The sequence below is a fragment of the Festucalex cinctus genome, chromosome 21 (genome assembly GCF_051991245.1).
Source record: "Festucalex cinctus isolate MCC-2025b chromosome 21, RoL_Fcin_1.0, whole genome shotgun sequence".
Lineage (NCBI taxonomy): Eukaryota > Metazoa > Chordata > Actinopteri > Syngnathiformes > Syngnathidae > Festucalex > Festucalex cinctus.
The window spans coordinates 2,745,766-2,770,662 of NC_135431.1; the positions used below are offsets into that span (position 1 = coordinate 2,745,766).

General features: G+C 39.9%; 2 protein-coding genes across 4 annotated transcripts; both read right to left on the reverse strand.

Annotated features, from left to right (window-relative positions):
* Positions 1-52: 52 nt before the first annotated feature.
* On the reverse strand, positions 53-10,356 carry sel1l (SEL1L adaptor subunit of SYVN1 ubiquitin ligase). The gene is made up of 21 exons (XM_077510859.1): positions 9,841-10,356; positions 9,621-9,658; positions 8,939-9,143; positions 7,984-8,151; positions 7,758-7,863; positions 7,522-7,684; positions 7,274-7,327; positions 6,116-6,175; positions 5,937-6,018; positions 5,706-5,860; positions 4,726-4,782; positions 4,563-4,631; positions 4,337-4,414; positions 4,184-4,246; positions 4,007-4,094; positions 3,735-3,883; positions 3,038-3,203; positions 2,788-2,862; positions 1,632-1,804; positions 1,429-1,557; positions 53-591 (listed from the first exon to the last, which is right to left on the reverse strand). The coding sequence occupies exons 1-21, from the start codon at positions 9,905-9,907 to the stop codon at positions 325-327; spliced, it is 2,412 nt and encodes an 803-aa protein (XP_077366985.1). The 5' UTR covers positions 9,908-10,356; the 3' UTR covers positions 53-324.
* Positions 10,357-10,704: 348 nt separating this feature from the next.
* arhgap18 (Rho GTPase activating protein 18) lies at positions 10,705-24,840 on the reverse strand. Of its 3 annotated transcripts, XM_077510861.1 has the most exons (19): positions 24,523-24,840; positions 23,178-24,310; positions 19,853-20,030; positions 18,985-19,114; positions 18,720-18,802; positions 18,480-18,629; positions 17,478-17,544; positions 17,152-17,270; positions 16,820-16,891; positions 16,651-16,744; positions 15,789-15,880; positions 15,613-15,690; positions 15,383-15,542; positions 14,561-14,643; positions 13,427-13,633; positions 13,210-13,344; positions 11,900-12,021; positions 11,761-11,816; positions 10,705-11,693 (listed from the first exon to the last, which is right to left on the reverse strand). In XM_077510861.1, exons 2-19 carry the CDS (start codon positions 23,303-23,305, stop codon positions 11,605-11,607), a joined length of 2,043 nt encoding a protein of 680 aa, XP_077366987.1. In that variant the 5' UTR covers positions 23,306-24,310; positions 24,523-24,840; the 3' UTR covers positions 10,705-11,604. The 3 variants fall into 3 exon arrangements, with proteins under 3 accessions (XP_077366987.1, XP_077366988.1, XP_077366986.1); XM_077510862.1 differs by lacking the exon at positions 23,178-24,310; XM_077510860.1 differs by lacking the exon at positions 24,523-24,840 and having other exon boundaries at positions 23,178-24,453.
* Between the last annotated feature and the right edge of the window lie 57 nt (positions 24,841-24,897).

The window sequence follows — 24,897 nt, forward strand, 5'->3', positions numbered from 1 at the left end:
AATCCCAGTCCAGTTTTTGTGCATAAATTAAAATTTGTTGGACACGACACGCTTTCTGGAACTAATATCGTCTATTGAAAGAAAAAGAAAAAGTATGCAATCAAATAAAACATGCACAAAAACCTTTCTTCCAGATGAATTTGGAAAGAGATGAGTGATAGTTTCTTTGATCGTTTGGAAATCCAGCGCGTCCCCCCACGTGTGCGTCTTCCACTCGAGAAACCGCACGCACCGGCGGCCATTTTGTGTCTTTGGGAGAAAGCCCGAGTGCGGCAAGCACGAGCTACTCCGGAAGAGCGTTCGTTCGCCAGTTTCCCGCCGTTCTCATTGCCGCTCCTCTTCCTCCTCGACTTGGGCTCGCGCTTGCTCCTGCGGCGTTTCGTCGGCGGCTTCGGCGGCCTCGGCGGCGGGTGGGGGCGGAGTCGGCGGGGGCGCGGGAGGCCGAGGGGGCAGCATGATCTGGTGCTGGCGTTGGCGCTGGCGGTAGGCGATGACGGTGCCCAGCAGCAGGGCGATGAGCGTCATGAGGTAGAGGTCCCACTCGGGGCCCAGGAGCTGGTCCAGGTCCACCTGAGAGACCAGCTCCCGAACCTGACGGACGAGAAAGCACAAGAATCCGATCAAAGGTGACACTGCTGTTAACAATAAACAAACGTGTGAGGTGCAGGTTTTATTTTTCTCCACTTAAGAGTCGCCATTCTCACATTTTTTGTGACTTTGAGTGTGTTTTGCTTTAATAGGAGGGGCTTGGCCTGGTGAGTGACGTGGGTGTCGTGTCAGCCAATGTGTGTTTAGCTAACGAGCTGTTGGTTGATATTGTTTTTCCCTTACTATTTTGGTATTTTTCTAATTAATATATTTGCCACATTTGTTATTCCCCCAAATTTGAATTTAAATTTGTTTTCCTGCCCTAATATTTGCCTACTTCTCGTGCATACTTCTCTCATCTATTATTTTTCATCAAAATATACGAGTTACATTTTGTTCTTGTTTCTACTTTCCAACTGTGCATTTGGTATTTTCATTTAAAGAATTATCTGGGGGGGGGGGTTTCCCATGTATTTTTTATTTAGATTTTTTTTTTTTAATTTATTTTAAATGTATTTTTCATTTTTTTCCCCCCCTAATATTTGTGTACTTTTCATCTTTATCCATCAAAATGTTTTTGTTTTTTTTAAATTTGCAGCTCGGCGATGGTTAGCTTGTTGCATTGAGCTCATTGATAAATGGCTAAAAAGTCCCCCCCCCCATCAAAAAAAGAAAAAAATTCAAGCCAGTGTTATTAACCAGTATTTGCTTGTTTTAGATAATTTTTGGTATAAATTTTGTTTTTAAAACACATTTTTTTGGCATTAATTGTGTGCCGTTGGCAGCCCAAAAGCTCATATGCTCAAATGAGTACTGTGTACTTAAATGTTGAGTACTCACACTGAGGTCGTGCATGTACTGCAGGCTGTAGACCAGGCCCAGCTTGCAGAGCGCCAGGAAGACGGGCACCTGGGCATCAGGACTGGCTTCCGCCGCCATGTCGTAGAAGCGCTTGGCCAGGTGGATGTCCTGCGCGAGGGCCCAGTGATGTCATTCAAATCGGGTCTTGTCACCGGCAACGACGTGTCACAATGCGCACGCACCTGTTTGATCCCCAGCCCCTTCTCGTGCATGTAACCCAGATTGAACATGGCCTGCGCGCTGTTCTGCTGCTCCGAAGCCAGCCGGTAGTGGATGATGGCCGTCTCGTAGTCCACGTCCGTGCCGAAGCCGTAGAAGTGGTAGTCGCCCATTTTGATCCTGGCAACCGTGTAACCTGCCGGGAGAGCGCCAGTGTTTGACGACTAGGGATGCAACGGAACCGGCAATATCGCGATATTAAAATTGCCACAGTATATCGTCGGCGCACAAAAAAAGCAGCACATCTGTGGGGAAAAAAAATTTGGGGTTGATTTCCATTTGTGCAGTTCTAGCACCCTCTGGTGGCTAGTTTTTTGGGTGCAGTTTGGCCCTTCAATGTTTCAAATCCACACTACTGGTCAGATGAATTACATTTGTGTGAGAATATTATAATGTATCAATTATTATCAATATTATAATATAATATAATATAATATAATATAATATAATATAATATAATATAATATAATTAATTAATTAAATATATTAAACAATTAACTATTCATTAATTTATTAATTATTATTAATATAATAATGTGAACAGAGTCAATATGGAACTTAATGTGTGCTTGCATTATAATAAATTTGATATTTTATTATTTTTCATGTACAATTAGTACCTTTAAAAACACATTTTGCAACTTGCTGGTGACTGAAAATGACATCACAAGAGCTCAGGTAACCAATCACAGCTCAGCTTGTGAATGTCACATGACCAAACCGAGAAAACAGGTGAGCTGTGATTGGTTACCTGAGCCCTTGTGATGTCATTTTCAGTCGACAAGTTGCAAAATATGTACTATTTGTATGTGAAAAATAATGAAAGTATCAAATTAATTCTAGACAAAATATTAACTTTTTATTGCTATAATGGGCTAAATAAGTGAAGTATCTCTTTAAGTGTTATTAGAGATTGTATGCTGTTTATTATGCATTGCTGTTACGTACAAAAGCAAAATGTTTTTAGTTTTGTGGGGGTTTTTTGTAATTGTTTTTTTACAATATTGTGTGAACTTTTTGTCTCGCCAACCTTCCCACAATATCGTTATCGTGATATCGTTACATCCCTAGCGACGACTACGCCTGATGGGATACGCGGGACGGGACGTGTGATCGCACCTTGAGCGGCGGCTCTGGTCCAGTGAAGCAAAGCTCGAGGATACGTCTCGCTCTCGTTGAAGATCTTGGCGCCCTCTGGTGGGGCGTGGTAGAGAATGCAAGTCTCAAAAGCGGAGCAAGACAAATTCCTTTTTGTGATTTCCAAATGCCAATTGAAACGGGTAAATAAAAAAAAAATAAATAAAATTAAATTAAATAAAAAAATAAAAATAAAAAAATAAAAAAAGTCAAAACTGGGAGTCGGTCCTACTCTGGTCGAGGATGAAGGCCACGTTGCTCTGGGCCACCTCGTAACCCTGCTCGGACAGCAGCAGGTACTGCACCAGCGCCGAGTCACTGTCGCCCTCCTTGAAGCTGCCGTACGCCGTCAGCAGACGCTCGGACCAGCGGCCGCGCTCGCACATGTTCTTAAACAGCTACAACAAAAAATTAAAAATAAAAATCCCTTTTCACAGGGTTCTTGTCATAGCTAGTTTGTGTGTTAGTTAGATGGATGACTAATAGAAAATTGCCTTTGAAGGATTATGTAGTATTTAAAAAAAAAATAGTAATGATCCTTATATGAAATCTTAAATATTGGGGAAAATCTGGACGAAAGCTGCATATCCAGGATGAGCTTTTTTTTTTTTCCAACATGGTCCTGGTTGATCCTCATACTCTGCTGCCACCTGCTGGCCGTTTGTGTAATAACTACCATTTCTTCAACCATTCTTTGCAGTTGAGATGCTGCATCAAAGCCTTCTGTATGCTCTAGCATAAAAATAAAAAAATAAAACGTATAAATACGTCATTGGGACACTTAAAACATTTAAAATAGGACGTATTTACACGTTTTTGGGAGCAAATGAGTTAAGTTATAGTCTCATGATCTTAAACGGTACTGAATGTAGCATTTTGTAAAAAGCAGACGTGTGTGAAGAGCCATTTTGGCATTTGGCGTGTCTGACCTCGACGGCGGTGTGACAGGAGCGCATGACGCCGGTGCCGGTGGCGTGCATCTGCGCCAGGTTGTAGAAGGCCAGGATGTGCCCCGCCTGCGAGGCCAGGTTGAAGAACTTGAGCGCCTGCTTGTAGTCGCGCTTCACGCCCATGCCGTCTGCGGCGCGCAAAAAAAAAAAAAAGCAAAAAGGACTCAAAAAAGATGCGCGCGTTCCAATCCTGACAAGAATGCATTGAACACCATTTCACAAAGAGAAAGCGACACGGCGCCGTGACTGACTGTAGTACATGGTGCCCAGCTGCAGCTGGCCGTCCACCCAGCCCTGTTCGGCGGCCTTCTGGAAGTACTTCAGCGCCAGCTCGTAGTTCTGAAAAGGACGTGCGGCTTGTGTTTGGGATTTTCGTGGCAAATTGCTCAGACTTTTTTTTTTTTTTTAATCAGTGAATGTGATCATACCACTGAGACGCCTCTTCCATACAGGTACGCCATGCCCAGGCCACTCTGACCCACGGGGTTTCCCTGGAAAAAAAAGGTGGGGGAAAAAAACAATCAACAAAACACATGATTAAAGCATAAGAACCAAACTACATTTTAAAAAGTCTGCCTGACCAGGTCTGAAGCCTTCTTAAAGTACTGCAGGGCCGTCTCGTTGTTCTGAGGCAGGAAGTCGCTGCCTTCACTGTACATCTGAAAGGACAAAATGTCACAAAAGAAAAAGAAAAAAAAAAAAAAAAAAAAAAAAAAAAAGCGATTAAGTCATTTCTAACTTATCATAGCAATCAAATGATTGGAGTAGTTCCACCCCGGTCCAGCGGGTAGCAGCAATAACACTCACCTTGCCCAGAAAAGCCATGGCGTGTGTATTTCCCGCATTGGCTGCCTGGTTGAAGTAGTCATATGCCCTCTGGTGGTCAGGAAATGTCTCGTCATTCATCAGTCAAAGCGGTGGAGGAACACATTGGAGGAGGAGTCAAAATCTGTCTTGGGCACATGCTTACCTGGTGATTCTGCTCCACACCACGCCCTCCGTGCAGGTGAAGTTGACCGAGTCCCACCTAACCAGTGTGAAAAAAGGTGAGGGTCCCAAATTAACTCATTCACTCGCAGCCATTTTCCCTCAAGAAACCCCCATCGCCCCATTTTACTGGATTGTGACTCATTTTTAAAGGCCCGCAGAATAATGCGTTCTATTGCTATAAAAACATGGAACCCACCAAAAGAAAGATTAAAGTCTATTCTTTCATCAGGAGGAAAAAAAAAAAAAAAAAAAAAGTATATTTTTATCAGTTTCTGTTTTGCAGCAATTAGAATTAGAATAGAGCTAAGTTTCATATTCCTGGTGCAAACACTGTCAAAAAGAGCTTGTTGCAACATGGCCCTGGCTAAGCTATACTCTGCTGCCACCTGCTGGCCATTTTCCGTGATAACTACCATTGCTTTAAAGGATACTTGACTCATTGAGCCATTTTCAGCAGTAAAACGTTAATATTTTGTCTATAATTAATGTGGTAACTTCATCATTTTGCATGGACAATTAATACCTTTAAAAAAAGTAAATCTTTTTGCTGTCGGCTGATGACATCACCTGTGCTGAGGAAGTAGGTAACAACCAATCATGGCTCAGTTTGCTGACCAACCCCAGAAAACAGGTGAGCCATGATTGGTCGTTACCTACTTCCTCAGCACAGGTGATTTCATCATCAGTCCACAACAAGTAGAAAATTGACTTTTTAAAATGTATTAATTGTACATGAAAAATAATGAAGTTATCAAATTAATTCTGGACAAATATATGAACTTTTTACTGCTGAAAATTGTTCAATGAGTCAAATATCCCTTTATGTAACCTCTTCAGATCAGAACCCGCATAAAAGCGTTCAATATGAAAAACGTATAAATACGTTTTTGGGAGTGAAGGCCAAAGTATTAAAAAGGTAAGAGTTGATGCTATCAGTGTTGGCACTATTTTTTTTTTTACCTGTGCTTGTACGTCCCCTTTCTCGGCAAGGAACTGGTAGTACTGGATGAGGTCCTCCTCCAGCATGCCGCTGGCGGAGCCCGGGTTCTCCAGCTCATCCAGCAGACGGATCTTCTGCACGGCCGAGCCGCCCGTCAGCGACACGTCGCTGGCCACTGAGTCGCCCGCCGGGAGAGAGAGAGAAAGTCACTTAAAGGCGGCACGCGAGCGAGCGGGCAACGACGTTCTCACCCTGATTGGCCACCAGCTTGTAGTGCGTCAGGGCAGACTCGCAGCTCTGGGGAACGCCCACGCCGCCCCAGTATCGGTAGCCCTAATCGAGGCAAACAGCAGAAACAGAAATGTGTTGTTGTTTTTTTTTTATATTTGAATGCAGCTGTTTCTTCGGTCACGGTTGGGCGAAAACAAACCAGAATCATGTGAGCGATCAAGTTTCCTCCCAGGGCACCGAAGGTGTAGTACACCAACGCCTGCAACCACATAACAGACATCAACAACTACTACACAAAAATAAATAAATAAAAATAAAAATTACAGAAATAAAAATATTAAAGAGGAAAAGAACATTTTACCTGCACTGCTAAAATTATAACATGCAATAAAATACACACAAAAAAATAGATTACATATTAAAAAACAAAATTCAATTTTAGAAATAAAATTGTACCAGTAAATATGGGATACATTGATAAGAATATTTTCTATGAATCAATGTATATTATATATTTTTGTATTTATTTTATACATACCATTGTAAAAAAAAAATATTTAAAATACAAATAAATTCTAAAAATATATAAATTTTTGTTTCATTAAAATAAAAATGGCTACAAAATGGTCATTTCAAAATTAATTTTAGAACTACAATTGTACCAGTAAATATGGGATACATTTATAAGAATGTTTTCTATAAATTAATTTATGCAATTATATATTTTTGTATTATATATATATACTATTGTAAAAAAATATTTAAAAGACAAATAAATTACATAAATATTATTTAACATTTTTTTTTTCATCAAAAGAAAAATGACTACAAAATGCTCATTTCAAAAACTGCAATACACATATTTTTAAAACGTAATTAAATAATTGTTGGCTCACGGAGGGGACAATTTATTTACCAATAAATAATAAAAATACATTCTAATGAAGAAATAACTCACTGGGATACATTTATAAGAATATTTCCTATAAATTAATTTATCTAGATTATATATTTTTGGATTTATTTTATACATAGTATTGTAAAAAAAAAATTAAAATACAAATAAATTACAAAAATATTATTTTTTTTGTCAAAAGAAATATGACTATAAAATGGTCATTTCAAAAATTGCAATACACACTTTTTAAAAAGTAAATAAATATTTGTTACAATAAATAAAAATACATTCTAATGAAGAAATCTCATACAAAAAAAAAAAAAAAAAAAAGAGATAAAAAAAAAACAAAAACTTAAAACACACAAATCCGAACACAATAAGTGGCATAAAATGGAAGCATGAATCTTTAGAAGGAAAAAAAAAAATAATAATAATAATTAAAAATGAACAGTAACCCACCTTCGCTTGACTGGAGTTAACTCCAAGTCCGGCAGCGTACAGAAATCCGAGAGCCTGCGGGGAAATAAACAGGCAGAACAAAGTCAAATCAAATGACCAAAAAAAACAAAAAACACCAGTTTGCACTTCAGCAACATGACGGTCCATTTCAGCCACTGACTCGTCACGTGATCGAGCATTCGGACGTGCTATCGTTCCTGGACCTCAATCCAACACATCAAGCTAACTCAAACGGCTTCCCCAAGTACCGTCTGCGCTTTGGGGGATCCCTCGGCGGCCAGCTTCTCAAACATGTCCCTGGCCCGGCTGATGTTCTGACTCATGTAGTCTCCGAACAACATGGCGTACGCCACCTTCTCCGTGGCCCGCTGGTGGCCGCCCTCCGCCACCTTCAGCAGCTTCTCGTACAGCCTGCGCCGGGGAAACGACAAAACGTCAGGCGCCAACCATTTAGATTCAAAAAAAGGTGACGGAAGCCACGCACGCTTTCCGCTGGCTCCTCCTGGTGGTGCTGTTGAGCATGTGCAGGAAGGTCTGATACTCGGCCTCCGCCTCCTCCGCCTGCAGCCGCAGCTGCGCCTGCTGCTCGGCTATTATCGGCAATATAATAATAATAATAATAATAATAATAATAATAATAATAATAATAATAATAATACATGAACACGTCGACACGATCGCTCGCAGAGTCGGTCGGCGTTGCGACTTACTCTCGCAGAATCCCCACTTCTTGTCGCGGTCGTAGTTGTAGGTGGTGGCGCACCACAGTCGTCCGTCCCCGCGGCCGTTGGCGGTGCAGTCCGAGTATTCGTTGCCCTGGAAGATGAACGGGAAGACGCACGGCTCGCCGTCCGCCGTGCCGCCGTTCGCCACGGGAACTGGGGAGGAATTTATTTAAAAAAAAAAATAAAATAAAATTAGATAAGAACATTTTAAAGAACTTTATTTACTGTAGAGAACACAAAGGAGCTATTTGCTTGTTTTAAATTTTCATTGAACATGCTGATGACACTCGGAGCTCGCTGAACTTTATTAGAATTTTAAAAACTAAGAAGTCGATTGTCAAGATAGATTATTGATACACTACAACAGCTCCATTGTTCATGACTATATCGAGCAATTACTTGGGGGGCCACTAGGGGGAGCGCCTCATAAGAGTGGCAGGGAAATGGACGCAAGTCTTCAGGCGAAGAAGAAGATTCATCAGCTTAACTTTTACTTGTGGAAGACATTTTTCTGCCCAGCAACTGACTCAATTTTGTGTATTATATCTTCAATGTTAACATTTTAAAACATATTTTTTATGTTTCCACTTTTTGAAGCACGCAATTTCAAACAAAAAATTTGTTTTCTCCTTTTCAATTTTCGCTCATATGACATTATTAAATGATGATTAAAGACCGGAATAAGGTACAAACATACTTTTTTGGTCTAATGAAAGAATGGGATGTGATCTTTCATTTGCATATACAGTAAAAGCACACAATATTCTGTTTGCCTTGAAAGGTGAGTTAAAATGCTCGAAATCAGCTGGCACTGTGAGGGTTTTTTTTTTTTTTTGATAACGTGTGGCAGTAAAAGAGTTAAACGCAATGTGAATACTGCATTCAATAAAAGGCTCTTATTTAAAAAAAAAAAAAAAAAAGGCGAATTTTCTGCCCTTGCCTTCTTTCGGTTTCTCCACTTTAACGTGTGGTTCTGGCAGGTCTTCCTTCTTTTCTCCCGGCAGAACCTCATCAACTGGCTGCTTCTCTTTTTCTGACACATTATCAGCAGCGTCGTCGTCAACATCGGCGGTGGTAGAAACGGACGCTGCGACTTTGGCGTTGGAACGGACGTCGTCCTCTTCTGATTCGGGATCGTGGTAAGGCTGTCGACGGCGAGGAAAGGGAATCGTCCTTATTTGACAAATAATTACACATGCACAGTTACTGTGTAGTTTAGGGTCCATAATTTTAACGTAAAGTTAGAACAGCGCAGTCTGCTGGCATGGCCGCTTTAGAGTGCCACGTTATCTACCTTGAGTGCATGCACTTCACTCACAGAAAGACAGAAGAGGAGTTTTTTTTTTTTTTTTACATGACAGTCATAGTATGGAATTGAGGCTTACAGCTGGCTGCTTTAGAGCGCCTTGTTGTTCGCCCTGAGTGCACACACAGCTCGTGAGTTTTTTTAAAGCCCCTTTCATATACTTGCAAATTTTTTCATCATTCATATTTGGCAGGGGTGCTTTAACAACACATTTCTGTTGTGTGTTAAATAATGTTGTGAGCATCCCCCCCCCCCCCCACCCGCTTTACACGGATTTTAAAATCGGTCAAATCAAAATTGTAACGCTCAGACGCACCTTTAGCTCTGGTGGGTCATCCCCACGTGGCTCCTCGTCTGCAAAACAGTAACAAGTCCACTTTTAAATGTCAATTTAAAGATAGTCCACAGTGATGCTACATCCCAACACAACTGGTAGCTTGACCAAAAAGCAGAGCCCCCCCACTGCAAAGCACAGTTAGCAGCGAGTCGTAAAACCACCAAGCAAGCAGTTTTTTTTTTTTTTTTTGCATACTTACCGGCTGTGATTCCGCAGGCGAAGACGACGAGGAGGAGAAAGGCGCAAACAAACACGGCTCTCCCCATGGCTAGCCGCTAGCTGGAGCTGCTATCGCCGTCTCTTGTGTCCCCGCACATTCAGCAACGGTGGCGTCACGTTACGACAACTCTCAACAAACTAAACCAATTCGTTTAACCATTCGTAATGGATATCAAATGTTATTGTCAAATGTGGCTCACTCAAAGCTGTCATCGACGCTAACGAGGCTAAACGAGTTCCCTCACTGTGGCTGGAATGAAATGACGAGCGTCTAACTAGTTAGCATTGAGTACAATCGTTGTAAAGCGGCAACGGACGACGCGGCTCAGTCAAAACAGTAGTTAGCTAACTTCGCCATTATTCATTATTGTGTAGCGTTTAATTAACAATCGGCAAAGCTCAAACACTGACTGTTTGAGTGAAGCTGGCTACTAAGCTCTTACTAGTGCTTCGTTCCGGGTTCTCACAATTCGTCCAATCATCGCATGCCGGACTCTATCCGTTGTCACTATTTTGACCAATCGCAGATTTTTTCTAGGATGGTAGCCAATCAGCGGCGGCCAACGATTGCTAAGCCAATCGTGTAGATACACAGTTATAGTTCTGGCAGGTGGGTCGGCCCCCCATACAAAAACACCCAGATGAAATTAATAATACATTTGTCGTCCCGTGACACAACGGAAACAATGGTTTAAAAAAAAAAATCATTGTTTATAAAATATATTTGCCGCTGTAATTTATTTGTTTATATATATTAATGGTTCAAAAAAGATGCACATAGATCTCTTACACTACTTTTTTTTCCAGGTCCTCAAATGTTCTCGTGCAATTATGTTTTCGATCGTTTATCATTTCTTGTAGACTTTAATTCTTTGAAATCTGGAAAATAAAAAGACTACAAAATGATCAGTCTCTGTCCACACTTGCAATGTATGAATTGAGCTTATTTTCATGCACTGCAAGTAATATTAACAGTGACACGTCTGCGTTAGCGTTTGATCGCGTACACTTCAAGTGCCCAGCAGAGGGCGCCAAATCTCGTGCGGTTGGCGGATGTGACGTCCTAGATGAATCAATTTCAAAATAATTTAAAAAAATCAAACATCTGCGAGTCTGAAGGGCATTAGGAAGGAAAGCAGACAAGTAAAAAAATAAAATAAAAATAAAAATAAAAACATACAAAAAGTAGTAGTAGTGGTCATTTGAAAAGCAAGTACAGGATATGAAAATGCTAAACAGTATATATATTTTTTTTTAAATCACAGTAAACAAAATAATGCAAGGCTTAGTTCCATTGTTGCCAACATGACAGCTTTGAAAAGCAGCATCCGGTTAACTGTACACAAAGTACGACCCCCCCAAACAAAAAAACAAAAAAAAAGTAAATTGCACTGTGACGCAGCCACTTTGTACGTAGGCTGAAGAAGGCAGCCAAACAAGCAAAAAAAAAAAAAAAACTTACATCGTTATGGACTAAATCATTTTGTAGAGACATTTTTTTTGGGGGGGGTGTGGTGTTGAAGCTCACTGCTGGTGATGAGGTTGCGCAGGTCATAGCCTCAAATCATCCACAACTCTCTAGTGGTTATAAAGACGCTTAAATATGAATATTAGCAAATGGTCATTTCCATCAAATAAATGCACACAGTATGAACACTTCAAGTGGTTTTAAAGGCTTTTGGGGGGTGTGATTCGTAGTTGACGACTGGTTGCAGATAGAACTTTCCGCAGATGGCGGGGCCGATCAATCCGCCGATTTGATGACCCATTCGGCCGTGGGGTTGAGCTGGTAGAGGTCCTTCATGAAGGTCTCCCCATCCAGACGCCTCTCCTCTGGGGAAAGGACAAGACGAGGAAATAAAATCGAAAATGACAACAACAACAAGTAGTCGGGACTTACTGATGTTTCCGCCAATCTCGTAGAGACACAAGTCCTCTGGCTTGACCGCCACCGAGCTAACGTTACACACAAACAAACAAAAAGTCGCCGTGAGTGACAGATTTGTCGGCGGTTTTCGTCACCCGAGCGAGATTTGTACCTGTCCTGGCTGAGAAAGCGTGTGAGCACGTCGGCCGCCTGCAGGTCTTCGGTGAGCTGGACGGCCATCGAGACTTTGCTGAACTGCGGCGCCTGCACGCGGATCAAACCCTGCGAGCTCTCCTGCTCGGAGAACAAAAAAAAAAAAAAACGGTGAAGGCCTCAAACGTGTCGACACTCAAAAACGTCTTGACAGGACCAAGGTTATTCTAGTTAACTAAAACTAACGGGAAAAAACAAACATTCAAAAAACAATTTTGTTAACAGAATAAAATAAAAAGCAAAAATGGTTTTTAAAAAAACGAAAACTAACCAACTTACAAAACTATAATAATTGCACAAATGTGCTTCGGTTTAGTCTTTGGCAATCAATTTAATACATGAGCATTTGGGGATCATTTTAAATGTGATTTGAAGTCGATTTATTTTGATGTTAAAAAGGACATTTGAAAGTGTGTCACACAGAAGTGACGTCATCTCGCACCAGCCAATAGAAAAGCACCTTCAGATGACGTCGCTCCCAGGGTGGGTTTTTAAATATTGTGCACAAGTAACGTACATAAAAAATAAAAAAAAACTAAATAAAACTAAAATTCAAAAAACAATTTTGTTAATGAAATAAAATATTTTTTTTATTTTTTTTTTTTAAAGAAAAACAAAAACTGAAAGTACATTTTACATTTACAATACTAACTATAATTATAGCTCAAATGTTCTTTGTTTTCGTCTTTGGCAATTAACATTGTGCACAAGCAATACACGTAAAAAAAAAAAAAAAAAGTAAAACTAATACTAAAACTAACTACATAAAACTAAAATGAAAAAAAAACAATTTTGTTAATAAAATAAAAATGCTTTTTTAATAAAACTAACTGGAACTACATTTTATGTTATCAAAATTATAATTATAGCAATATTTTATTTATTTTTTGTTTATTTTGATATTAACCGGAATAAGAACATTTGAAAAGGTGTCACACAGAAGTGACGTCATTGAGCACCAGCCAATAGAAAAGCACCTTCAGATGACTTCACTCCTAGGCGTTTTTTTTTTTTTAAATATCCCGCACAAGTAATACCCTTTTTAAAAAAAAAACAAAAAACACAACAACCTAAAATTAATACTGAATCTAACTAAAACTAAGTATTTATTAAATAACTAAAACTAATAAAAACTAACAGAACCACCCTGAAAACTAATTAAAACTAAATTGAAAATACAAAACGAAATAAAAACTAACTAAAATGAAAATTCCAAAACTATAACAACACATGACTTATATTGTTATTTAAAAAAAAAGAAAAAAAGACCTCAGGTGCAACCCTGTCGGGCAATTTTTCTGCGGTGATCTTCTTGAGCAGCTTCCGCATGGCTCGCTCTTTGTTCTGCTTGCGCTGGCTCTCCATGTTCTGCTGTCGGACCTGCGTCAGGATGAACTTGGGGATCTAAAACGCAAACAAAAACAAAACAAAACCTTCGATATGCGTTGAACACACTGACTGAAGGCGATCGATTGGGGAGTCTCACGGTCCACAGGAGGTTCTGGTATTGGATGAGCAGCCGCACGACGTTGGCGGTGCCGGTGGCCATGGAGAACTCCTGCTGCTCCGTCACTTTGGAGCGGCAGCCCTTGAACATGAAGATGTTGGGCGCCATCACCACCGACACGTTGTTCAGGCTCATTTTGTTCGCGGCCCGGTGATCGATCACGCGCTGGAAGAACTCCACCAGGGCCTGATGAGAGTAAAAACAAAAACCAGTCAAACTTAAAGAAAGAAAGAAATATCCATTCATCCATTTTCTTAGCCGCTTTTCCTCACAAGGGTCGCGGGAATAAATAAATAAATACATAAATAAATAAACCACTACATTTGTTGCTTATCGCTTTTTTGGGGGGGAATTAGTAACTAGAGCCGCAAAAGTTGGCAACAGCGGGTGTGATTCCTGTTGTGCTTCGGTCGTCATGGTAACAACAGCCATAAAACCACTCAACCAAAACCGTGTGGAAAGAAAGTATACTTTCATTCTTTATCCTCCTTTTAAAGATCCTTGTAAATCCTTTTCCTTAAACCCTTTTATGGATTAACCATTAATAATAATAATAATAATAATAATAATAATAATCCATATTCATTAATTAATATATACACAATTATTATCAATTGTAATTCTAATTATATATAAATAATATATAATAAATAAATAATAAACTACACAAAAAACTAAAAAAAATGACAAAACTAAAATGTATACTAATAAAATAAATCTAGAATAAACTACACAAAATACTACATGATCTACTTTGTTTCATTGTTGTTCAGTTTGCACTTGATGTCGTTTTCGTAAAAAAAAAAATATATATATATATATATTGATCATGACTACTAATAAATAATAAACTACACAAAAAAACTAACGTATACTAATAAAATAAATAATATATAATAATACATAAATCATATATGATATTATATACTGTCCATTTATAATAATAATAATAATGATCAATATTGATTATTATTTATGGATTTATCCTTCTCGTTAAATCTTTTTTTTTTTTTTAATAAATCTTTTTTTTTATTAAAACCTTTTCCTTAAATAATTTTTCCTTTGTTTTTTGTTGGTGTTGTTTAATTGGTGTCTTTTAATGAACGGTTTTACCTTCAGACTATCGCGATTGGCCTCAGGGAGCAAGAGGACCAGCAGGTTCAAAGCTTGCAACTGCTGCTTCTTTGTGGGCAACTCTGAAAACAAACATTAAAATAAAAAAAAACTTACAAGCGGAAAAAAAAAAAAAAAAGATTAAATTTGATTAAAGAGGTTGCAATTTTATTTGAATTCATAGTATTAACAAAAAGTGGTAGGGAAATAAGTCATATTTTAACAAGCAAATAAAAAAAAAGTATTTAAAAAATTATATAAAATATAATATATATAATATAAATATAAAAATATTTTTAAAAGTATTACTCTTATTCTCAAACATGAGGATGACATTCTCAAAAAAAAAAAAAAAACAAAAAAAAAAAATCCTCAACTTTATTGCTGTTAAACTCATTCACTGCCTTTGACAAGTATACTTGTCAATTGTATTTTTTAGAGCGGTGCTAAATGGGGGCGAATCTGAGCATGCTCCACTGTAAATATCAAACTTGGAAACAACTTTACTGATGCCCAACCACTGGGAGATGACATCATAGCCCCATTTTATAGGAAATAAACACAGTTTCAGAGTCCATGGGAGAGAAATGGCTGTATTTTGGCAAACCTACATTTTTCTGCTGTCAATTATAAAAGAACGGGACGGGACAAAAAGTAGGGAGTCTATTCTGTTATTTGGTAGATTCGGTTTATATATAATTATTGAATGGAATATCACGTGAGTATTGTAAATGTAAACATTTTCTATAATGACTGGCAGTGAATGAGTTAAAAATCGCCGGCGTTTATGTCGGGTAATATCCGCCGTGCGCGCGTACTTACTGTCGACGGCGACAAACGCGTTGAGGTACTCGACGGTCAGCAGCGGGTGCGGCAGCTCCCGGATGAACAACTTGAGGAGGCTGGCGGCGTCGTGCGGCTTCAGCTGTTGCCACGGGAACGTGCCCTCGTAGAAGCGCGACTCCAGCTCCTGGCACAGAGACTGAAGCGAGCGCCCGACCAGTTTATTAGTTAATTAACGACCGGTCCAGCGTCAACGCCATTTGTCTAACCTTGACTCTGGTGGCGGCCCCCGGGATCCGCAGCAGGCCCTCGCTGTCTAAGCCTTCCTCATCGATATGACAGATGAGCTGCGGAGGAGACGACGTGTGCCAACGTGTGCTCTTAAGTGTGAGACGAATACATAATAATAATAATAATAATTTAAGGAGGCGGCATGCTCACTCACCCGCTGCAGGATGAAAGGCACTTTGGTCCCGCCCGCCCGCCGCCGGTCCTGATCCAGTAAAGTGGCGAGGGGAACACCAAACAAACCGCTTTCTAACGTCAAACAAAACATTCAGTTTTTTGTGTATATGGTAAATGCAGAACTTTTGAGAAAGAAATCATAATAATATTGTGTTAGTCTAACGCGCTGCAGCGTCCAAGAGCGAATTAGAGCTGCACCAAAAGAGAAAAATATGCAACATCCAAGATGAGTCGTCTTCGACCTTTCGGCCTCCGTTTTTGGATTTTTGTTGCTGTAACTTTTTATACATTTTTACACTTTTCTGCCTTTTTTTGCTATCAATTTTGTGATTTGTTTTGCAATTTTATGGATATATGGTCATTTTCTGCCTCTCTCACTTTTTTGGGCCATTTTATGTTGTGTTTTTGTTCTCTATTTTTTATTTGTTTATTTATTTACGGGGTTTTTTGTGCCTTTTTGCTACCAATTTTCTGAATTTTTGGCAATTTTATGGACATATGGTCATTTTCTGCCTCCTTACTTTTTTGGAAAGTTTTTTAATTTATTTTATTTTATTTTTTAAACTTTTTTTCTGACTTTTTGCTATCAAATGTCTGACTTTTTATAGACATTTTGTTTGTCTTTTCCTGAGAACTAAAAAATTTGGACGCTGACATTTTTTGAATAGTGTTCCCTCGCTATAAATTTGTTCTGTTTCGCAATTTATGAATTTATTTGAAGAATATTCTATCTAAAAATTAAAAATAAATTTGTAAAAAAAATAGATATAAATTTATAGAATTTTTTTTAAACTTGTCTTCTTATTGTCTATGTGAGAAATGTAAAATTTGCGCGCGCGTACCTTTCGCCTTCACTTTGACCGCCTTGTGCGCTTTCAGATCGATGGCGGCCGTGTCGAAAAGCGCCGTCATCTCCACCAGAGCGAGCCTGCGCACCTGATAAAACGACATAATGATGATGGATTCAATTATGAGTGTGCGTCATTTTTTTTTTTTTTTAGTGGTTCTTACCTTTTTCATATCCGGCGGGGACAGGTGTCCGACTCTGGTCTGACCGGTTTTATCTTTGAGTAGCCTGAAGTTCTAGAAAGGACAATAAAAACACATATTTTAATTTATATTTTATTTTTATTTGGTATTGTTTTTTTTCTTTCCACTTTAACACTATTAAGATCATGTTTCTTGTCTGCAATACTAGTAGCAACCGCTGGATGTCACCGTTTCTCCATATGAGCCACTTCAAAGTGAAATCTTGCAGTCTTTCTTGAGCGCATGCATGCATTATGAGTGGCATCTTAAAACTCGAAAGCGGCGGGCGGGCACTAAACGAGCACTCGTCTCACCAGTAACTTATCATCCGGCGAGTTGGGACTGGTCTGGACGGCAAGACGAGGCTTGTTATCCCTGTACGTGAGCGCCTGCTCCGAGAAGGCCACCTCCACGTTCATGACCGTCTCCGCTTCTGTCGAGGAAACACGACCACATAAAAGTCGAAACACGTTTACGAGCATTTCCCTTAAGTGCAGTTCAAACGTGAAATGTTTTACTAACGACTTCAGAATTCCCCCCCCCCCCCCCCCCCCCCCCGCAGTTAAAAGCAAACGGCATTCAGGCTGTGTTGCTGTGGAACATTTTGAGCGTGAGTCATGACGGTAATGCATTTTGTTACCGGCTGAGCTGGCGTCACTTGGTGCGCTCTCACTTCCCTGTTGGACCTCGCATGGCTCCTCCTTGTCCTGCAGCATGACAAAAAAACAAAAATGTTCAAAAATGTTCACCACTCGTTATGTTTATATATTAACCAGCCTGTTGATGTGAGCGGCGGGTAAACTGGAGACTGCCCGAGAGGAAAAGATCTCAAGAGGCTGGTTTTCGAGGAATGACTAGCAAAATGTTTTGGAGAAGTAGCGCAAAGTTCGTTGGATAAAATGTTTCTGGGCATTTTTTATTTTATTTTTTTTTGGTACCATTATTGCTGCATTTAAAATCTTTTCATTTACTTCACACAATTTACCAGGGGTGTGCCACAAGGATCAATTCCAAGCCCCATTTTTTAATTTTTTTTTTTAGATATATTAATTAGGAATGTCAAGCGATCAACTTTTTTTTAATCATAATTAATCACATTACTTCAATAGTTAACTCGTGATTTTATATCTGTTCTAAATATAAATTATTATTAATTTTTTTAGTTTTCCTACTCTTGCTAAAATAAAAGTGGAAAAAAAATGTTAAAAGGGATACTTCACTTATTTAGCACATTATAGCAATAAAAAGTTAAAGTTTTCACGTACAATTAGTACCTTTTAAAAACACATTTTGCAACTTGCTGTCGACTGATGATGACATCACAAAGGGCTCAGGTAACCAATCACAGCTCACCTGTTTTCTAGGTTTGGTCATGTGACAAGCTGAGCTGTGATTGGTTACCTGAGTCCTTGTGATGTAATTTTCAGTCGACAGCAAGTTGCAAAAATGTGTTTTTAAAAGGTACTAATTGTACGTGAAAAATAATTTAAATTTCAAATTTATTATAGGCAAAATATAAATGTTTGACTGCCAAAAATGTCTAAATAAGTAAAGTATCCCTTTAAACTAATAGAAATATGGCTACATCTTTTAGTCACTGATAAAGTATTTTTTACAATAATTCATAAAATTCCGTCCCAACCTTTTCGGGCGGTCGAAATATGTCGCGGACGTCGGGCAGGTGCTGGCGGTTGCGCCGCCGCAGCGTCTGCTGCAGCGAGGTCAGGCGGCGCTCCACCGCCGCCGCTTGAGCTCGGGTCAGCGTGGACAGGAAGGCGGCGCTGTCCTCTTCCTGTCAACCAACGTAAAGTGAGTAACGCGACGTATTGAACGAGGATGGAGACAGACGATTTGATTGATTGATTGATTGATTGATTGACACCTGATCTTGGTCGGCCGCCAGCGAGCCGTCAAAGAGCCGCGCTAGTCCCGCCTCCGTCAGCCACGCCTCCTCCTGCTCACCCTCTGGAAAAGACAAAATGAGGTCACGTCATTTTCCCATGGATCCGCGTCTGACAAATGAGCAGAGGAACAACATCAAGAGGAAGTTGGGGACGAATCGGGAAGTACGTGTTTGCTCCCGGGAGCAATAATCCTCCTAAAAGTGTCAAAATAAACGACAGTAGCTGAGCGAGCGCGTGTCCCACCGTCGGGGGGTTTGGGCTGCTCCTCGTCCTCATTTCCACCCTCGCCTCCTCCTCCCGCCTTCTCTGCAGAGCGGCTGATGTTCTCCACCTCCTTCCAGTAGTCGTCCATCTCCAGCTCATCCAGGGAGTCCTGACAAAAAGGACATCCTATTTTTTTTTTTTATTCATTTTTATTTAATTTTAAACAGTGGTCAGGGTTGAGCTGGAGACGAGCAGATTTTCTTGTCTATAATTTTCTTTCTAATCTTCTCAGACAACTCGTTCCTTTGCTTCCTCAGGTCCGTGTTCAGTGTGGTACACTATGGAGGACCAAAACAGCCACAAAAAAATAAAATAAAATAAAACAAAATAAAATAAAAATGGATAGAAATTTTTTTTTTTTAATTAAATACAAAAAATAAATATAAATGGTAATAACTAAAAGCAAAAATACAAAAATAAAAACAAGATTCAAAAATTAAAAATAAATATAAGTGTGGAAATAAAAACAAAAATAAAAATATAATTCCAAATACAAAAATACATATAAATGGAAATAAATAAAAACAAAAATAAGTACAAAAATGAGATTAAAAAATTAAAAATAAATATAAAAATGTGGAAATAAATACATAAATAAATATAGAAATAGAATTAAATATGAAATAAATAAAATATCCATTTTTATTTTAACTTTATTTATTTATTCATGTGTTTATTTATGCATTTATATTTCATTTCGGTCCTCCATAGTACACACCCTGTCAACAAACAGACACTTGTCCCCCTTTCAAAATGTGGACTTCCTGATTAGAAATGTGAAGACGTGCGTAACGCAAACCGGAGGACATACAAGCTCGTGGTCCGAATTGTAGTGCGGTGTGCAAACCTGCGAGCTGCAGCGTTGGCATGGCGGCCGCGGTCGCAGCCTGGCCTTGGGACTGTGTCTGGGGCTGGATCCAGGATTGGAGCAGACGGAAGACCTGGGCCGCTGGCTCTCCGCGCCCGCGTTGTCGCCGGGAAGCGAGCCGTGATTCTGCTGGACGCTGTAGTGGCCCGTCCGTCGGCTGCAGCGACACAAAAAATGTTGTCACAACTTAAAAGATTCGTCCTCATTGTGGAAGTCAAACTGTTGTGATCTGTGGACGCAAAGTCACTTTTAGGAATTGCTTTAAACTTTGGACCTGGTTTAATTATAGCACAGGTATGGCAGGGGCCTCACGCCTAATAGAAGATAGCAGCTTTGTATGGTCACAATAGAACGAGAGTTTGCTTTGAAAGATGAATGACGATGCTCGAAATCGGCTGGCACTCTCGGGGTTGTCTCTTTGGATAATGTTTGGCAGTAAAAGAAAAGATTAAGATTTTAGGTATTTTTACATTTTTGAGGGAAAAATATATTATAAAAAACTATACAGAGCTATAGTATTTACTTGTTTAATTTTCCATGTATCCTTTTTTTTAAAGTTTATATGCATTGCTGTTATGTACAAAAGCACAATATTGTGTTGTTTTTTTTTTTAGTATGAGCTCTTTTTTTTGTACAATATTGTGACCTTTTTTTTTTTTTTTTTTTTTTTTTTTTTTTTAGTATGAGCTCATTTTTTTTGTACAATATTGTGACCTTTTTTGTATCACCAACTTCCCCACAATATCGTGACAATATCGTGTCGTGATGTTTGGATATCGTTACATCCCTGACTTACTTGTGCAATTCACTCCATTTCCATTACATGCAAAAGTTATTATTACCAAACGATGAACCTCGACTTCCTGGCGTGTTCTCGGACATCCGCATTTTTTTTTTTTTTTTTAACTTGTCTGTCTGTCATTTCAAGAGGAAACAATGACCACAAAAATAGGATACACACGCACACACACTGCTGTGGGTGGCAAAACAAAAGGCAGGCTGTAATGTGATGCGGTGTTTTTTTTTTTTGTGCTGGTTAGTGGGACGAGCCATCTGGAACACATGCACATACATGTACAAAACTGGAGCTACCTTTGTTGGTTTATTCATTTCTTTCCACAGCAGTCATTTTATATTATTATATTCATGTTTAGGTTTAATTCCATTTCGGATTAAAGTAGCGGAAGTTGCATTCGAATGTAGTCAAATTGCAGCGCTCCTAAAACAATTCATCTAATGGCGATCTACAACTTTGACACAGTGTCAACACGCAGTGAAAAGCAGGCGTGGCCATTTGTCACCGTTTGGACTTTCGCTCGGAGTTTAAGCGCGCGACAGTTTTACACACACGCACATGGTCGCCCACGCAAACGCCAAGCCGAGTGGGTGTAAACATTACAAGACGTTTGTAAATGTGAAAGTGTCTGTGGGTGGTCGTTTCGACACGGCCTCGTGTGGCAAATTAGCGGCGTTTGGCTAATGTTGACACTTTCTGTGCGTGTTCCTCTTCACCGCGAGCGTCGTCATGTAAACAATGAGCCGCGACAACAACAAAAAACAAAAAGAACACATCGAATGGATGGATGGATGCATGGAGGAACCGTTTTATGGGTCCATATGCGCTAGATTCATTTTTTATTTTTTTTTTAGCAATTGTTTGCACGTGTTGCTGCTCCGTGGGCTAAAGTACTTATAATGACTGCAATATCTATACTAGTTTCTGGCATTTTAGGCACGTTTTAAGCTAGCTGACAAAATTATGTGTTTTGGTGAAACATTTTAGAAGTTTACACGCACAATGTTTCATTATTTTTGCGTTTTATGTGGCAATTTTGTTGTAAAAGTCAACTGGGAGTGACCAAAAAAAATTTGAAGAAACGTGCGTTTGACTCATATGGAAAACCGCGATTGAGATCAAGCGCTACGGAATGCTTTCAGAAGTTAGTATGTTTGAACTCTTTTCCTGCCAAAAACGGCAATTGACGTTATGGACACGCCCACCGAGTAACGGCAATAACGTCAAATCACGTCAACTATTGTTTTTTTTGTCAATGGGCAGCGCAACGTCTTGGACAGCGCCGCTTTGTTGAATGGGGCGAAAAAATTTAAAAAAACACCCCCAAACTATAGCCAGCAGATGGCAGCATTGTATCTCTTTTCAATGGGCACCTGTGTATGAAATTACATGAAAACATGGCGGATGTTAGGAAATAGAACGTTTTCAAGGATGACGTGAATAAAGCGTTTGTCACATTAAATCTAATTCACAGAGCGTCACAAAACCAAAAAATATTAGTGTCAAAGTCACTGTTTTGCAGAAAATGTGTCTTTTGACAAAAAAAATTTTTTTTTTCCATTTTTGCTTGGTGTCACTCAAATTATCTACTTTCAAGAAGGAATAAGGTAGAATCATATTTTCTAATGAAAGACGGGAATCCAATCTTTCATATGGTATCCATCAGGTTTATGTAGTCATAGCACACATTTTGTTTAGCCTTGAAAGATAAATGAAAATGTTCGGGGTTTTTTTTGGGGGGGGGGGGGGGGGGGGGGTTAACGTTTTGGCAGTAAAAGAGTTAATAAGCTTAAATTTAAAACATCCCCCAATCAGCATGTGTCAAGTCTACCTTAACTGCTGCTCACTGAGCTGAGGTCTCACGCCATTTTAGAAGGCTTATGTCACCTCCAAAGTGTTTTCTGAATGGCTGTACGTCATGCATCTGCCGACTGGTTGTTACTCATTGAACAGCTGAACATGATGACCTTGGACCCCGGCCTCCTTAAGATCATTGGGACTCGCTCGACGGTCTCTTCGTTAGGAATATGTCGTGAGAAAATGGTCGGCCATTAACTCATGTTAGTTATCACGTTCACAGCTGGGGTTTATTTCAATGCCTAGCATGCATGTTTTTGAAATTTTGGAAGAACATGCAAACTTCACATAGCCTAAGATTTGAACCCAGAACCTCTCCAACGAGATGGCACCAGAAATCACCCTCAAGACAGTGTTCACATTATTCAATGAGTTTTGGATTCTTAGAACTATTGCAGCTCACCTAAAGTAGGCACATAAACTGTCTGTTGTTTAAAGTTGCTGATTATGAAGGCTCAAAAGGAAATGCATAGCCCGAAGCAGCGGGCGGGGGACACGACATCTGCTGCCAGCCTTGCAACTTTTAACAAGTTTGTGCCGGTCAACTTTGTAGCCGGATGACTCACTACGAATGATGATGATGATGATGTTCTACAAGCAGTTAACACGGCGTTGCAGCTAAGGAGAAAGAAAAGCGAGCACAAGTCCCACCTGGTGGCCTGCGGGTCGTGCTCCTGACTCGGAGGACACGCGATCGTCAGTCCAGGCTGGGCCAAGAGTTCCGCGTTGCTGTGGTAACCCGTCAAGACCACTCCCTGGGACTCCTGCTGCCGACTCATGTTTCACCCGCTGCCTGGTCTATTTGACGAACAATAAAATGACGTCCGCGCGGCCCTCCATCGCCAGTGGACGCGGATCGCTACCGACGCATCGTGCGCTTAAACTTTTCCCCTCCTTCCCGTCTTCGTCTTGCACTAGAATAAAAGAAGTGTGTCATCGAGACGTGGGCTGGACGTTATTGCGCGCAGGCAGGCAGTGGGCTGGCTCGCCGGGGGGAGCAGCGTGGCGCGATTGGCTGCAAGCGTAAAAGGGACTAGTTTGAAAAGTCACGGCGACCCCTGCAGGCCGCGGTTGGACACTATCGAGCGGGACAGCGCTTTTATTCTAAACATTTGAGTGAGGAAATAATACATTGTGTCGTTTTACTACACAATTAGGAGGTACTCCACAACGAGAGTGGGACATTCTCAACTTTTAACTGCCTGGCAGTTAGGTCTTCCCCCTCAAACTTTTTTCAGGCATTTACTTCCGCACCAAACATATCTTAACCAATGAACGCTCTGAAATGGATCACGTGGTTTACACCGACGCATTTATGTCAACTCGGATTTCTTAAGATTTGACGAGAAGGATAAACAAAGCCTACTCTTCAACATAAAATGCATTGTAGCAAATGTTCTCATATTCTGTTTGTTAGTTTGGACGTTTTTAGCATCAAAGTTTTTTTTTTCCCTTTAATTCTTTTCAAAAGACAACATTACCAACAGTGAGTTACATCATTGTGCTAATTGACCATATTAATTGTCTTTGAGTACTTGACCATCATAATTAAAAAGATTTAGGTATTAATTTACAGTAATTGTAAATATACACTACTTACATTAACATAGAAAATATATTTCTCAAACTTAACGATGCAACTTAAACAGAAAATGGCCATTATAGTGGGAAGAAAAAAAAAAGGTTATATGAGGTTACATGAAAGATAACTGGTGGTTGGTGAAATCCATCTTAGGTAAGGAGACATTTTAAAGGATACTCCTGCACATTTTGGACGGCCATCCCTCCGAAACGGTGCCAAAAACCAACGCGGATACGTCAGCCAAACCAAAGACAAAATGAACACAAACAAAACCAAAGCATAGAACACGTCAACATGTGATGCTAAGTTCCTTGTTTAGGAGGAACAATTTTGAACCCATGAAAATAGGCCACATTTAAAACTTGTGGTAAACATTTAGAGGCTCCAAAATGGTTGAAGCGAGTGTGACTTTACCTGAGGTGAAGGTAGAAAGCCAATTTGGGGACCATGTTGCCCGCTTTACCTCCAACTGTGCCGTGCCGTCTTTCTCTCTCGCCGCCGCTGACGACTTTCTTCTCACCATGTGCTCGGGGATGAGGTCAACACACACACACACACACACAGGCAAGTCGATTAGCCCGAGAGGTCAATCAGATTGTCCTGTTTCTTGCCCCTCCCCCTTTTCTGATCCCATGTCATCCCTTCTCTCTCTCTCCATGCTTTCCTCTCAACTTCCCACTCTTTGCATCTTTGCGCATCCATTAGTGATGCGGAAGTGCAACCGACTCATTCCAAGTGCAGGTCCCAACACTAGTTTGATCTTCTCGTGGAACAAAAATAAAAAAGTGG